Source organism: Pristis pectinata, chromosome 18 (assembly GCF_009764475.1).
Source record: "Pristis pectinata isolate sPriPec2 chromosome 18, sPriPec2.1.pri, whole genome shotgun sequence".
Classification (NCBI taxonomy): domain Eukaryota; kingdom Metazoa; phylum Chordata; class Chondrichthyes; order Rhinopristiformes; family Pristidae; genus Pristis; species Pristis pectinata.
The window spans coordinates 17,164,807-17,182,261 of NC_067422.1; the positions used below are offsets into that span (position 1 = coordinate 17,164,807).

Genomic DNA, 17,455 nt, shown 5'->3' on the forward strand with positions numbered 1-17,455 from the left:
TCACTAAGAGGGCAAAATACAGTGGAAGAACTAAACCACATAGGAAATGATTAAATTAAAACTAAGGGTTCTGAAAAGAGAACAGAAAATGTTGAAAATACAAAAATTATCACCCATCCCGACAAGAGAAATACTGTTTAACACATGATTGCTTAAACTATTTTGACACTGAGTAACATGTAGCACCTTTTATTTATTGGAAGTTGAATTATTTTAGTGTCTCATTAACTTGCTGTCCAGTAATTAAATCTAGAGAGTCCTCCATGCATTCACCTTAGGCTGTTTCCACTGCCTTATCGTTATTATCAGCGACCCAGCCTCATTGCCTTGAGGTTCAGCAGTGATCAGACCGAGCTCCCTCATTCTCAACCCTGCCACCATCTCTATGCTGTCAGGCTGTCTTTTTAATGGTAACTCGTGAATTACGGAGCACAGAAACAGGCCTTTCACCCACCATGTCCATGCTGACCATCAATTACCCACCAACACTAATCCCATTTAACAACACATACAGTCCCTAGCTTTCTATGCCTTGGCAATTCAAGTGCTCATCTACATACTTCTTAAATGTTGTGAAAGTACCAGCATCCACTTTCCACTGAGGCAGTGCATTCCAGATTCTAACACTCACTGGGTAACAAAAGTTCTTCCTCAGATCCCTGTAAACCTGTTCCTCCTCACCGTAAAACTATGTTCTCAATTTTTGCATACATTAATCAGATCACCACCACGCACCCCACCCCCTACTCCAAGGAAAAACAAACTCAGCCTACCCAACCTCACTTCACAAGTGAAACACTTTCTCCCAGTGTCACAAACCAGCAACAAAAGAAACACACTGAGCATGATTCAGTGTTAAAAACTATTTTATTAATCACTACTTATGATAATACGTAAAATAAAAGTAAAAAATGTTAGTATGTTAGAATTCAAGAATGTTAAACCTCGAACGTTAACCCCAAAACTAAACTCTTCGTGTGTGTGTGTGACAAAGTCCAAAACTCCCAGTTCCTGAATGGTTCTTAAAGTTCAGTTCCGCAAGCCATAAGGTGAAACATGAGCAAGGGCTTCTTCAACAACCACCGTTGTCTGAAGATAAGATGTAGATGTAGAAAAACATAGAGAGAGTACATACGAAATCCAAATGTTCCACGATGGAACCCAAACGACACTTCAGTGTTTACTCGGTAGTGACTTCCTCACCCCGAAAAGCATCCGAACCGTGGTCGTCCACATACAAATACCTGTTTCCTCCTACAGGTCAGCAACAAAGTGAACTCCACCGGATTACTTCCAACTTCCATACATGGATTTCAGTGGCAAACACAGTTATTGTTTCTCATCCATCGATAGAGAAAACAAGCAGGCTGGTGTCTCTCTCCCTTCTCTCTCTCTCTTTTTCTTCTTCTTCAACAACGTCATTACGTCCTTTATCTTCTATTGACGTAAGCACGCCCCACACACACATACACACACACTCTCTATCTTAAAGGGACTTTCACTGAGTCCGTAACACCAGGCAACATCCTGGTGAATCTCCTCTGCACCTTCTACAGTCCAATCACATCCTTCCTCCAGTGTGGTTATCAGAACTGCATGCAGTACTCCAGCTGTGGCTTAACTAATGTTTTGCAAAGCTGTACTATAAACTTCCTGATCTTTTAGTGTCCTAACAAAAGCTAGTACCCCATATACCTTCTTCACTGCCTTATCTGCTGTGCTGCTGCCTTCAGGTGATCCTTGGACACATTACTCCCAAAGGGCCCTACCATTCATTGTGTATGTCTTACCCTTATTCATCCTTCCAAAATGCATCACTTTGCACTTATCAGGATTAAGTTCCATTTGCCTTTGTTTTGTCCATTTTACCAGATTAGCCTGCTCACTGTCAACTCCACCACTAATTTTTGTGTCTTTTGCAAATTTACTGATCTTACTTCCAACATTCATATCTGAATGTGTTGTATTTTTCTTCAACTGATATTTGCAAAAGACCAGGAGCTATCAATTTCATTTTTTTCCCATTTATGAGATTTGGCAGTGCTAGCAAGACCAACATTGATTGTCCATCCCCAGGTGACCTTGAGAAGGGACATAGAAAATTTATTTTCAGGTTAGGTGTACGACGTGCAGGAGAACCTGCAGGTGGCAGTATTCCCATGAGCTGCTGCCCTTGATCTTACAGACAGTAGAGGTTATAGGTTTGAGAGGCGCCGTCATAGTAGCCTCCGTGAGTAACTCCAGTCCAGTTTGTAGACAGTACGCATGGTATGTACCCCTCCATCCTGATTCGGAAATGTATTGCTGTTCCTTTATTGCTGCTCCTTTATTGCTGCTCCTTTATTGCTGCTGGGATCTAAATCCTAGAACACCCTCCCCAACAGCAATGTGGGAGGACCTTCACCAGGAGGACTGCAGCAGTTCAAAGTGGCAGCTCACCACCACATACTGAAGGACAATCGGAGAGGGGGGCAAGAAATGCTGGCCTTGCCAGCGACGCCCAGATCCAGAAAAATGAATAACTGAAAAAACTCCTGACGCAGAGTTTCGACCCGAAACATCGACAATTCCTTTCCTCCCACAGAGATGCTGCTCGACCCGCTGAGTTCCTCCAGCTGACTGTTCGTTGCTCCAGATTCCAGCATCTTTAGTTTCTGATGTCTCAACTAAGTCACCTCAGTCATCCTCCCACCCTACCCTCACCCTATATCTCGCTGCTGCCTCAGTGGTTACTGCTGCACATCTGTGGCCCTTCTTTCCGCTGGGGGCACTGAACACAAGTGATTCCGGAGGAGGGGGGGCTGACAGCATCGGACCCTGTGGTTTATTGGGCCCAGCAGCTGGGGGAAACAACTGCTGAATAAAGACAACATTCACCCACTTCTTCAGCGCACGCCGCCACGAACTGCGGGAACCTCCTGAGCCTTTCCCTGGTGCGGATCCACACCTCATTCCCCGCCATCGTCCCGAACTGAAGCGAGAGATGTCACCCCGCCAACCGGCCGTCACCGAGGCGCGGCCATGCCGCTGCCACCGAGCGTCGCGGCGGAATGACGACCTTCCCCCTCCCACGAAGCCCGCCCTCCGCCGGCCACTGATTGGCGGATGGCCCCACAGCGTGTGTGCGGGTGGGGGGCTCTGCGGGCAGCCGATTGGACCAGCGGCATGTCAGTCGGAGGTTGACGTGCGGCCGTGGCGGAGGTGATGGCAACGGTCGGCGAGAAGCTGGCGTTTCTGCAGAGAGTGAGTGGTGTTGGCCGGCGGCGTGTGGTGGGGGCGACTTCCACCGGGAAGGGGCCTGGTTGTAGCGTGGGGTCCGGGTCCGGGTCCGACTGCCAGTGACGGAGGGCTGGAAACGGCCGGCCGCCGCTCCGACTGGGAGGAGCGAGGGTGCAGCCTCTGGGTGACCGGGGGAAGCGCCTTGGCTCCCACGGACCCTTCTCTAATGGTTCAAGCACTGCAGCCGCTTCGTGCATGGCAAGATCCCACGGTCATGGCCAGTCAATGTGTTCTGTCACTTGCACATCTTATCCGTGGATTCCAACATCACTGAACACCAGGCTAACGCCCAATATAGGAGACATAAGAGATACAATATGGGAGACACAAGAGACAAGGAGACTGCAGATGCTGGAATCCGGAGCAACAAACCATCTGCTGGAGGAACTCAGCGGGTCAGGCGGTATCTCTGGGAGGAAAGGAATTCTCCACATTCCAGCATCTGAGGTCTCTGGTGTCTCCATTGTACTGCCCCACTGCGAAGTCTCTTCAAGGTATGCCAACTCTGAAGAAGTTTTCCTTCAGCCCTAACGCAGGATTTCGATGTGAAACGTCAACAATTCCTTTCCTCCCACAGATGCTGTTCGACGAGCTGAGTTCCTCCAGCAGATTGTAACACCCAACATAATTTTATGCGACCCGAATTCTGAGTCATTGATTCTGAGTTATGAATTTGAAAGCTACCGTGGCAGCTGGGGAATTTAAATACAAGTATTTCAATAATTCTAGTATTCAAATAAAGGCTAGACTCAGTAGCAACAATCACAAACTTACTTGATTGTTGTAAAACCCTGTTTGGCTGACTGATGTTCTTTGGGGAAGGAAATTCGTTGTCCTTTCTCTAATTTAGGTTATATGTGACTCCAGAGCCATGTATGAACCTTAATTCCCTCTTTGCAATTATGGGTAGACAATAAATTTCTCGGTTACCAGTGTTGTCCACATCCTGTGAATGACTAAAATAATGGTGGGGAGTGTGGTTAGAGCAAAATTATGACCACTAGTAATTATCTCAAAATATTGTAACATTAAGGATAGGTGTGAGTGAAGTTGGCAGATTTAAGTTCCTGCCCAGCTGTTTGAAATCATCCAATGTGATCTTTTGTGTCCACCTGAGAAGACAACATTTAATGTCTATTCTGAAAGATGGAATGTGCCTGTTCCATCATTCCCACAGTGCTCCACTAGAATATCAGCTGACAGTTCTGAGCTCCTATTTCTGTAGTGGGACAAACCCACAACCTCTTGATTTCTCTCTTGTAACTTGATGACCCTGCAAGGTATCAGGGCTTCTCTAATTCTATCTCCATGTTCTTTTCCCAATTTTAGTTGCTGTTCCATTGGTATCTATGGATTCAGCTGTTAAGACCCTCGGCTTTGCAACTCATTCCCTACACCTCTGCTTTCTGTCTTTATGAAGAACTTTAATAATGTTTACTTGGTCATCTTATTTGAGGTTCATCGCTGTGAATCAAGTTGGAATGTTTTACTACATTAATGTGCTATATGAATACAACTTGTTATTACACAGGTGGCTGTAAATTATCCTATGGCACAACTTATGTGCACAATAATGATTACAATTCAAAAGTAATTCATTGGTTGTAAAAGACTTGAGACATTTTCTCTATTCAGACATTAGAATAGTAAATCAACAACGTTTTACTAAGTTCACTTGCAACCTTAATGTCACTGAGTGTTGTCCTTGTTAATAGAGATTCATTTAACTCTGCAGCACCTCCTAAAGATGGGTTAAATTAAGCATATGACAGCCCATGAATCATTGCTTAATAATGAATTGCACTTTGTTTCCTGTATACATTTGCTCAGAGATGCAGCCCCTAGTACTAAAACTTTTAATGTTTTAGGTTATGACAGCAGCATGAAAGTGACTTTGCAGCAAATTCTTAAACTTATAGTCCACTTTCAGCACATATTTTCATCCTGGATACAGACAATAATTAACAAAGAAAATACATATTATTACTTTTCACAATATTGGGGTCTGAGAAATACTTTTAAAAAGTAAGATGGGGAAATCTGGAAATAAAAATAAACAATGTAGCAGTAAAAAGTGACTGTGAAGCTCTGCGTTGTTGTTAAAGCTCACTTGGTTCACAAATATCCTGTAGAAAGGAAACCTGCTGTCCTTGCCATTCAGGCTGATCTGTGACTCCAGTCTCATGGTTGATTTTTATCTTACCTGGGAATGGCCCATCAAAGTACTCATTTGTATCAGGGAATGAATGAGTAAAAAATTTATGCCTGCTAATCTGAATACAAGAAAGTTTCCCAAAATCAATAAAATAAATGACCTGATGATCTATTTGTGATGTTTGACAGACTGTTGGCCAGGCTGCTCATTAAACTCCTTTGCTTTTCTTCAATTAGTGCTATCAGATCATTATACAACCACCTAAGGAAACAGAGAGCCTTGGGTTCAATCTCATCTGAAAGTTCAATCTTTGGCAATGTGCATTTTCTCAGCACTATTCTGAAATGTCACCCTTTGTACAAAGGTACAGGCTTGAACCCTTGATTTCTGACACAATGGAAAGAGAGCTATCACCAACCCATGGCCTACATTCAACTTTTACTGTATTAAGAACAGAGCTGATAAACCACCTGTACAAGTTCTTGAACATATGTATGGATCTGGAGTTTAATTTTCCACTTCTGTATCACTGTTAAAGCAGAAGTATAACTACTCTTGAAGAGTAACACTGCTGTTGATTTTACTGTCCCCATTTGGCTGTTAGCCAATACCCTTTTTGTTTTAATTTTTAAGCACCATGGAGAGGAGTAATTTCTGAATGATTTGAATGGCCCATCAAACCTTGTTCACTAACACAATGAGCAAACTAGAAGGCACAATCAAATTGCTTTATTTTAAAAGTTCCTTTTGACCTAAAGTACTTTGGCATTTTTCCATTAAAATTTGAGATGGAATCATACAAGAGATAAAGCACACAGATAAACACTGAATTTAGCAAATTATACTAATTCACTCTGTGAAGGTAACAATGTAATCTTTTAATATATAAGTTTCTTCTATATTCGGAATAAATTTAGCAATGCACTTGATACTCGCTCATATTGGTGACTTTAATTATAATGTAAGGCCCATTATCGCCTTAAGCTTTGTTTTTCCCTCTGAAATCCAGCAGTTTTCACCAAACAACAAAATTGTACTTCTTAAGTCCCAGATTTTGTCCAGTTGCTGGAAATTCTAAATTTTTCCCATGTTACGTTCCTCCTATTGCTTAGATTTTTGGTACCTCCAAAACCTCTCTCATTGGTTTCTTACTGTCCACAGCTCAAATCACACTTCTAGTTGTGATATAAGATGTGGACACAATCATAGGCAGTTTGTATGATTTACAAAATGTATTATAACTTGCTTGACTTTGATCATTTGTAGATCATTAGGGTTTCAGTCTTGCAGAGCTACTATACATGCCACATCTCAACAACAGACATCATCTGCGACCCTGTTTTTGTGCAAAAGCTGGTTGCTGTATTTAAGCTCCTTTCACCTCCTTATTTTCATTGTTCCTTTCCAGCTTCCAGTGCTAATGAAAGCAACGTCGGATGATGAAATACCATGTCCTGGGTATCTGTTTGAGGAGATTGTCAGTATCCTTGCACATGATTCGTATAGGATTTGTGTAATCCTAATATTATTAATTATGAGCATCTGAATGGTTAACTGACTGATGTAGGTTTTACATTGCATTTATGAAATAAAGATTTGGAGTTATCATTATGATGATTATTAAAGCCTGCAGCTTATAATTAGGAAGGAACTATGTAAAAATAAGTGACTAAGAATGAATAATCATTAAAAAAACATAAGCCTATAAAATACTGCAGTACAATTTGGAAGTCATTCATTTTGCATAATAATGTATACACATGTAAGTAAAGCAATGATGTCCACTAGTGAATCCTCAATTTAATTATCCAGTAATTGTTATAAGCACCAGCATTTCTGGAACACATTTTAAGCACGTATCATTTGCAATCGGAGCTGAACATGTTTACTAATTTTGAAGCTAATTAGGTTTATGTGGTAATGAAGTTTCTTTTATTATACATTAACATTGTGAGTGACACCAGTTTTAATAAGTGGAGTGTTTTCATGATGATCTGGAAACTAAACCAAAGACAGAAATGTCAGTGTTTGATAGTGAATAGGAGCTGTCGTGGCAAGATACAGGAAATGCATTATCATGTTTGTGAACAGAGTGGAATTTTGTACTTTCATGAAGACTACTACATAAATAGCAAATACTGGATAAGAAAGCCTAGATCACAAAATTTAAGAAACAGAAACCAATTATTTTTTTGTGACTTGGTACTGTACAGTCCTCTGATTTTAGCAAATCACAACTCAACAGGACATATACAGTAAATGACAGGGACCTCAGGAGTGTTCATTTACAGAGGGATCTTGGGGTGCAAGTTCATAGCTCCCTGAAAATGATGACATGGGCTGACAAGCTGCCAGAGGAGGTGGTAGAGGCAGATACAATTACAATGTTTAAAAGGCATTTGGACAGGTAATTGGATAGGAAACAAATAGAGGCATATGGCCTAATGTGGGCAAATGGGATTAACATAGTTAGGCATCATGCTTGGCATGGACGAGTTGGGCTGAAGGGCCTGTTTCTGTGCTGAACAACTCTATGACTCTGACTCATTGTTCATGATCTTCGTGTAAATGATCAGAATTTTGCATAACACAATCTGTATAATTTCATCATCCTGGATTTATGCTGAACTTTTCTAAAGATGAACTCTTCAAATCGACAACATGAATGTGTATTCCCAATTGAAAAAGTTGCATTGTTCTAAAAATCTATAACATTGAGCATGGCAGTGATCATAAAGAGCCACCAAATGTAATTGTAATGGAAATATAGTGTTTTTATTTTGAATTCTAATTATTCCAGGGTCTTGTAAGAGTACACTCCATTTAAGTTTGCATCTGCTCTGTTGACTTTGGGTGGGCGGAGCATGTCAGGTCGTTGCTTATTCATTTGACCACCATATAAGTCTCCTGTATAACAACAATATGTAATTATAATGTGCCAAGGCACTTAGAGGAGCATTCTCAAACATTAAGCCACATACAATATTATGGCAGACCAAATACTTAGGCAAAGAGGTAGGTTTTAAGGAGTATACTTAAAGGAGGATAGAGAAGTGGACAGGTTAAGGGCCTTGATAGGTGAAGAGATAACTACTAAATGGTGGACCAATTAAAATCAAATGCTTGAAAAAAAATTGGGGATGTTCTGGTTTTTTGTAGGGTTGAAAGGCTAAAGAAGGTTACAAATTTTAAATTTTATTTACAGCGTGGTAACAGGCCCTTCCGGCCCAGTGAGTCCTCACTGCCCATTTTAAACCCAAATTAACCTACCCTTACGTCTTTGGAATGTGGGAGGAAACCGGAGCACCCGGAGGAAACCCACGCAGACACAGGAGAACGTACAAACTCCTTACAGACAGCGACGGGAATCGAACCCCGATCGCTGGCGCTGTAATAACGTCGCGCTAACCGCTATGCGGGATAATTTAATGAATGGGAGAATATTTTGTGGGGGAGGAAGAGATAAGAATTTTAAAATCAAGGTGTTTAACCTGGGAGTCATTGTAAGTCACTGAGTACAAAGATGATTGCCAAATAAGGTTTGGTGCAAGTTAGGAGATGGGCAGTATATCTTTGACCTCCAAAGTTTATAGAACAAAGGAGGCAGGTCAGGAGTATGTTGGAATAGTCAAGTCTAGAGTTAACAGCTACAAATGAGGGATACGGCAGCAGATGACCTGATGCAGAGGCGGAGGGAAAAGTTAAGAAGGTGAAAGAGGAGATCAGAATAATGGTAGATGTGTGGCTCACAGTTAATCTGGGGTCAGATATGACATTGAGGTTCCAAACAGTCTCCGGCAACTGCCAGGGAGAAATATGGAATTGATGTTTGTAGAGTGGAGCAGTGGATTTGATTATCTCATTAGTTAATTGGAGGCAGGTTTTGCTCAATTAATTCTAGTTAGCAGACCAAGCATCTGACAATGGCAGTGGAGGGGAGAGGTGCTGTGAGACAACAGAAAGCAGTCAGTATGCAGATTGAAACGAGCTTTGGTTTTGGATGGTATTGTCAAGGCGCAGTGTAAAGGAAACCAGAGAAGTGGTGCATGACTGGGAAGAGAAGTCACTGTAGATGACTCTCTGGGTGTGATGAGAATAGCTTGGACAGCAGCAATGTGAATATGCTCCTCTGCAGATGGAGAACAGTGAAAAGCCATACGAAGGTGGTGCGGTCATCTGTGTAAAAAAAAAAGCTACAGGCAGGCCTAAAGATAGCAGAATATTTAAACATATTCAGAGGAACATATTTGTTTATTTATTTGAACAATAATTTTAACTGCCCCGTGTTTATCTGGAAAAGTGAAACTGATCATTGTAATAGGCACTTTCTGGTTCCTCTTAATTGCAAACGATAAGTTCTTGACAATGGAGAATCAACAGGAATGAGACTGATTTTAAATGGATTCCTTCTGAAATCGTCAACATGCCTTCACTTCCCAGCTCCCTTTCTAGTTCTCCCCCAATTATGCGTTCTGACGCTCCCATCATGGCATCTTGCCAGCCCAAAAAAACAATTACTGTGACACATTGTTACTTATTGTCCTCCATGAATATAGAAACAGGAGGAAGCAGTTCAGCCCATCATGTCCATGCTAGCTGTAAAAGAGCAATTCAGCCTGTAGCTCTGTAGGTTATAACATTTCAACTGCATATCTTTTAAATGTTGGTTTCTATCTTTTCTGCCCTTTCAGGCAGTGAGTTTTAGACCCCCAACATTTCTCTTCATCTTTCCTTTAATGCTACCAATTACTTTAAATTTTTCTCTCTAGGTCATTGACCTTTCTGCTCACGGAAATGGATCCTGCCTATCCACTATCTAGGCTCATGTAATTTTATACTCCCGTTAATTTTCCCTTCACTGTCATCTGCTCCAAAGAAAACAATTTCAGCTGACCCAATAATTTCTCAAAGCTACAATTCTCAATCCTGCAACATCCTTGTAAATCTCTGTACCTCCTTTAGGGAACTGAGATTTGTTTGTGTCATATTTAATAATGGGAATATAATTTTCTTCTTACCTCCCCTCTTCCAATATTCAGCTTCATGTCTGATCCTTCAGTGCTCCAATCCAAATATCTTTTTTCTCCCCTTTATTTTCATGTTAATCTTTACTGACAAAATCTGTAGCCTTGCATTAGTTTTTATTTTAATTTTAATGTGTTTATATTTTGTCCTATGACTGCATAAATCCCAGATTGTCTCTGCATTGGCAGATTGCTTGTTGCACATCAGGTCTTCAATGAGTTGCAATTTCCTGTCGAGAAGATAGTATTTTCTGACCTTAACTCAAATTCTGTCCAGTTGAAGCTAATTTTATTTCATTCCTTAGCCTTGGGCTGTGTGAAACCATTGATGGTATTTGTGTCAACCCTGAGCTGTGGTTTCCTTTACACTTCGCCTCGACAATACCATCCACCATCACTTATTTCAACAACCAATCTCATTTTATTCATTTTATTCCCCCTCCCCGCATTTCGACCCTTCTGCCAATGAAACCCAGAATAACAATTAAAATCATTATCTGTTTTAGTTGTGTTGAAGCCAATTTACATTAATGATCTCTACATTAAATTTTAAAATCTTTATTTTGTTTTCCATCAGTTTATTATACCATACCTCTCGGGTGTTGTTTTTCAGCTTTATAAAGCGTGTGCATCCTTCCTTTCTTGCTCTATTATTGTGGCAGAACTTTTGGTTGCCTTTGTCTAGCTCACTGGAACTTGCTTCCTCAACCCTTTATTCCATTATTTCTACTTTTCACATCTCACCTTGCACATCTTTTATCAACCCTCTTAAATTTTCCTTTCTGGTTTGGTGTTTCTGTGGATTTTTCTTTGTAAAATGCCCTGAAATGTACTGTGCATTGAAAGTATGAAGCACTGATTGATGCTGTTTATCTAATTCTGTTATCTAGCAGATTGCTCTTGTCTGTATATGAGAGAAATAACCACACTTATGTGGACAATGCAAGTTTACTGGTTTTTTCCCATAATTGAATGGAACTACAGAGGTTTCTCATGAGTCTTTGGGAACTTGCCAGTGTCTACTCGAGTACCTGCTGGAGCGACTGCAGAGCAATTCCTGTAATGTCAAACTAAAGGTTGGTGGTGCTTTCTTTTGAGTTCATGTATTCTTTGCCACTATAGATCAAATATAGTTGCAAAGTTCTTGGTTCTCTGAAAAAACTTGTTTGTCTTCATTGATTTGGAGAACATTTCTTTTTTCTGGAAATGTAGTGCAACAACATGCTGGCACAATGTGATGTTAAATGGGATGGCTGGGGGATGTGGTGGGTGACATGTATGATGGTTATAGCATTTTACCGATCTGTCCTCCAACAGATCACCTGGATCATTGGGGTAGAGCCCCAAGAGAGTGTCAGTGGTTCTGTGGAACATCAATTTGATATGCTTCCTTAAGATGCCAGCCTTCATGGTGCTTCAATTGCCACCTAGCACTTATCGGTCACCAACACAGTTAGATCATTGCCACTCCCACCAAGAGCTGCTTAAGACCATTCAGCAAGGCCAGTTATAGTTTCTACCCCTGAAAGTTAATAGTCTTGTGCTAGTTATGCTGCAGTAATTGGCTAGGGGCACTAGGAAAGGTAAAGGCATGAATAATAGAGGAACTAAGAGAATTAGCTAATGTCTGTACAGTGGTTGACATACTGTGACTTATAAATTTAAGGATAAATTCAGGATGCTCTGATGGTCAGCAACAACGGGAAGGTAAGACCAAGACTGTGGATGAATTGGGGTTCGTCTTTAATTGTGCAGTTGTTTGAGTTGGTCATCCCTAAATGACCTTGAACACTGGGAGTTAAATGTCTATCATTTTGCATTGGGTCTAGAGTACCGAATGTCAGATTTCCTTTCCAGAAAGATGACAGTAAAACAAATGGGTTTTTATGACAATCCAGTAGTTTCAGTAATGTCATGATCTCATTGATGCAAGCTGTGTATTTATATTTATTTAATAATTGACAGAATTTAACTTCATCAGCTGCTGTGATGGGAATATGAACTCTTGTCCGTATGTTAAAGTCGACCCGCGCTTCTGGAAAGAATCAGACAACAACAGAACCAAAGAACTTACGATAAATGCTTTATTAGCTTTCGCTAGTGGGAGTGGGGAAATACAGAGACAGAGTAAACCATGTAACTCTAACTCTATACCAAAACCCACTCAAAGAAGACTCAGCTACAGCGTATTTTTATACCCTTTTTCGTGGGAAAGCTAGGTGAGAAACTACACTTACACAGGCAATTGTTTACATAAAGTTTTGAACATAACAAGATATATGTAAAAAATCTACTTCTTCCCACTTGCACCTGCCATTAAAACTAGACATAACTAAATCACACTATAGTGAGATCATTCTTTACCTTGAGAATCGTTTCACAGTGAGAACCATACTAAAAAGCATACTATTAACTCTTACACTGCCAGTCGTTAACCCTTGTGTTCCCAGCTATCTTTCACACCTAGATCATTAAATAAGATCTCTGGAGTACCACTCCTGTAATATTATCACAACAGTAGCCCAATAACATATATGTGCTTTTATCCAGGCCATATCAATAGCACCTTATTCGATATATGCAGACATAGCTATCTAAATACCTATCTACAAAATAAAAACGCAAATGCTGGAAATACTTGGAAAGAGATGTTGTTTGACTTGTTGAGTGTTTCCAAAGTTTTCTGGTTTTATTTCAGATTTTCAATATCTGCAGTTTTTTTGATTTTTCAGTTACCAGAATTCCCATATCTCTTTGTTGCTAAGCTACTTGTAGACATTCACACTTGATACGTTATCCACACCCTCGTGTTTTCTGCCTGATGTTATTTATCTGTTAGTTTTAAATTATACAATATGCTCTACATTGACCTTGGGCTAACTAATCTAAAATTGCCTGTCTCAGGATATTGCATACAATGTCTTAGTGCGATTAGTATTTCATTTATATCACTATTTCAACACTTTCTTTTCCCTCGTGAACAGTATAGAAGGTTGTCTTAAGTGCAGTCTAAAGTTTCAGTAAATTACTTGTAGTAGTTTGAAGTTTACAAATGGGGCATAAATTTTAGTGCCTTTTTATTAAAGCATTGCCAATAAAAATATCAGATGAAATTTAGAGTTAAAAAGGGGATAAATGTATGTTTATGACTTTGCAACAAAAGCAAAGCTAGTTCAGGTCCTTGATTTCCAATTAACTCTCTGCAATCTCTTTCTTTAGTTACTTTACCAATATAATTGAAGAACGTCTGGCAAATAAATGAATTGCAGAAGTTCTGTATGATTTTACTTGCTAAACAATTCCCAATGCTTAGACACAGAAAAGCTTTCTTTTCAAATCATTAAGTTTGTAAGGACTCAACATGTACTACCTATCTGAGAAATCTCATAATTTTGTCTGGTTCCGTAAAGGTCAGAAAGAGTATCAAACTGTGGATAAAATGTTTGTATTTATCTGCCCGCATCAACCATTCTTACATAGATAAAAATTGACCAAAGATGCAGCTGTATTCTGAAAGACTGCACCACTGTGCAACAAAAACTGTCTGCTCAATCTTTGTATTTATTGATAGGTTCTCAAAATATTGCAGTATGTCTGTGGCCATGGTTCCCCTCAGTTTACACTGGAGCTTCGGAGGAACGCCACTCTTATTCAGGAGGTAACAGGTAAGAGATAAAAATTAAATAGAAGCTTTAACAGACACTATTCTATTGCTCTAACAGAGTGCAACTTCAGCTTCAGTATGTAAAATAGAAGATGAAGATTAGCTGCCTGTAATATAGCCCACTGGATTTTCAAGGAACTTTAAGCAGTGTGTAAATATATGGAGAGTCCATTTCCATTTGATTTCCATTTGTTTTCCGTTCCCACCAATGTGAAAGTTCCACCCATATTTCTAATTTAAATTTCTCATGCTCTGATGATTGTTTGTTTAGTACTTTTCACCACAATTCTGTCTCACCACATGATGAGGATTGAAAAACCTGAAATGTTTTCCCAATTGGAAGGTTAATAGAATATGTTGCTTATTATTTTAATGAAAATATATTTTCTTCACATTGAGGTAACATACCACTCAGCTGTCTCTCCTTATAAGGGAATGGACCAGGCTGTAAAATCTTTACACTTGATTATTAGCAAAGTTAATTAGTCAATTGATATATTTTGCTATACAGTTTTTGTGATTTGGTGAATTTATCCCAGTTGGGCTGGCAATATCCACAATACGGGGCTGGCACATTTTTGACTTTGTTACATTAAATAAGGTGGACTCAGTGTTTTCTCTGTTAAGTCCTAACCTCCAGCAGTATTTTTGACAAAGGCAGTGAACACATATGAGGGTGAATAAGACCATTTCCGTTATGATTTTACAATGCTCCTCCGTTTCTTGACCAATTACAACTTAGTCGATTAAAATCTGTCTGGCATCCAACTTGAGGTGGTTTGAAAGACTGATATTTATCTGAATCTGTGATTCAATGTTCAGGTTGACGGTTACAGAAAATGCCTTTGTTTCAGCAGCAAAGATACACCCATGCTGAAAGTTGTTTGGTTATTTGTGTCCTCAGTCTATCACACTTACCTTTTGTTATGTAAAAATTGAAGTAAAATTCAATGTTGATTTTACAATTGGGAATTTAAATTCAGTTAATTAAATAATGTGGAACTTTTTGAAAAGTTAGTTTGAAAAATTGTGACTATGTCTCTACATTATCATTAAAAAACAGATAGTATTCACTAACGCCCTTCAAGGAAGAAAATTCAACTCCAGACCCAAAGCAATATGATTGACTCTTCCTTATCCTCTCAAATGACTCAATGAGCCATTCAGAATAAAAATAAAACCAGATGAATCACCCAGCAACTTCCTGGGCACTGATATAATGTGCCAGTCCAGTTGACCTTGCAAAGTATTCCTCACAAACTATGGGGACTGGTGTCCAAATTGGAGAGCATCCCACAGGCTAGTCAAGCAAAAGCCAACTCATGGAATTATACATTTCAGACGATATTGCAGACTCTTTCATCACAGTCCCTGGGTAGATCAAGTGCACAGGCATTACAGAGCCACCAGTTGTACAGTAGGGAAGGAGTGGCCCTGGGAGTCCTCAACATGAAGTCTCAGGGTATGAAAGCCTGATTACCACCTCCCTCTGCTGATGAATTTAGTACTACTTCATACTGAATAATAGTTGAAAGAAACTTGAAAGTGACAGGAGCAGATTGTACTCTGGGAGGCGGGGTTCAATATCCATCATCAGGTGTGATTTGACAGCACAACCAGTGACTAAGTTGGCCAAATCTAGAAGGACACAGTTGTCAGACTGGATCTATAGCACATGGTAAGTGAACCATTAGAAACTTGACTTTGTCCTCAGTAATTTATTTGTTGCAGATGGATCTGGCCATGATGGTGTTAGTAGCAGCAATCATTACTCCTGTGGAGGCACCTCAAATGAGGACAAGGGTTCCTTATATTGTGTGGCACCAATGTTAAGGTACAGGCAAGGATACTGGATAGAATGGCTATGACACCAGACAATATCCCAGCATAGTACAAAGACTTCTGAAAATCAATAGCAACTATCACCAAGCTGTTTCAGTATAGTAATTGTACTGGCACTTATCTAACAGTGGAAAATTGCTCAGGTATGATTAGTCCACAAAAAGCAGCTATTTACTGGGTTTAATTTCATCAATTAGTGATAAAAAGTGTCTGAAGCAGTATTTACTTAGATATCACATGCTCACAGATGTTCAGTTTGGATTCTGTTACTCTGCTCTAGTCATTATTATAGCCTTGGTCCAATCATGGGCAAAGGAATTCCAATAACATTTGACTCAACACCTCATATTCCATCTGGGTAATCTACAACCCAATGGTATGAACACTGAATTTTCCAATTTCACATAACCTGCACCCCCTATGTAGCTTTCTTTCTCCTGATCAACCCACTGAGTTTGACACAAAGGAGATTTAGTAACAAGAATCAAGGGATAAACTCTCCACTGGCAGGTGTGAGATGTCACACAAAGGAAGATGGCTGAAGTTTTTGGAAGTTAATCAGGATGCAGGAATTCTTCAAGACAGTGTACTGAATCAAACCATCTTCAGCTGTTTCAGCAATGATCTTCATTATTGAATTGGGGATCTTCAGTGATGATCACATAATGCTTAATTTAATTGACATCCCCTCAGACAGCTAAGTAGCCTTAAGTAAAGAAATTTCTTTTCATTGCTATGTGAACTGACCAATTCTTCATCTTGTGACTGTGACCCTTAGATTTAGATCCTCCGTCCTGAACAAACAATTTCCTAGCACCTACCCTGTCAATCTCTCTCAGAATCTTGTAAGCCTCATTGAGGTCCCCTCTCACTCTACTAAACTCCAGTAAATATGAGTCATCTACATTCAGACTCTCCTGTTCAGACATAAGAAAATGCCTTTCATTGATTATTAAACTAATTGAAATGATTAGAGGAAGAAAAGGGACTCGAGGAATGTTTTTCCTTTCTACTGGAAACATCTGTAACTTTGCCAAAAATGAAGCATTGTGCTAATCACATATCAGTTTAACCTATTTCTGAGTGAAAATATTCCACAGAAGCTACCTCCAAGGACTACTGTAAGTTATAAAGATGATTGAGGTTTTTCTTGTGTTTGTATAAGCCTAAAGTAGTTTTGTGCCTACGTTCATTTTACAGTTTTAATAAATCTTTACATGACAATGATTTGAATGTGAGGTCATAATTACGCCTGTGGTGATTGTTCATTACAATACAAAGGAACTTCATTTCCTGATTAAGTAAGAAGCCCAAAGTGTTGTGGAAAAATACAGATAAAAAGTGATTTGAACACATTTATATTGTCATTACTTAAGTGCTACAACAACTAGCAAGACCATATTGATTGAGACTAGCTGTAAAATGTCAACAAGAGAATCGTAGCACAAGAGGAGAATGTGGAAGGATTTTAAAAAAGGTACAAACATTTGG

At 39.7% G+C, this 17,455-nt stretch overlaps 1 protein-coding gene across 3 annotated transcripts in view; it reads left to right on the top strand.

Annotated features, from left to right (window-relative positions):
• The first annotated feature begins 3,014 nt into the window (after positions 1-3,014).
• Positions 3,015-17,455, top strand: part of tepsin (TEPSIN adaptor related protein complex 4 accessory protein) — a 33,783-nt gene continuing 19,342 nt past the window's right edge. For all 3 annotated transcript variants that reach the window (XM_052033132.1, XM_052033133.1, XM_052033134.1), the window contains exons 1-4: positions 3,015-3,243; positions 6,843-6,915; positions 11,443-11,534; positions 14,030-14,123. In XM_052033132.1, coding sequence (XP_051889092.1) covers positions 3,205-3,243; positions 6,843-6,915; positions 11,443-11,534; positions 14,030-14,123 — 298 coding nt within the window. In that variant the 5' untranslated portion in view covers positions 3,015-3,204. The remainder of the gene's footprint in view (positions 3,244-6,842; positions 6,916-11,442; positions 11,535-14,029; positions 14,124-17,455) is intronic.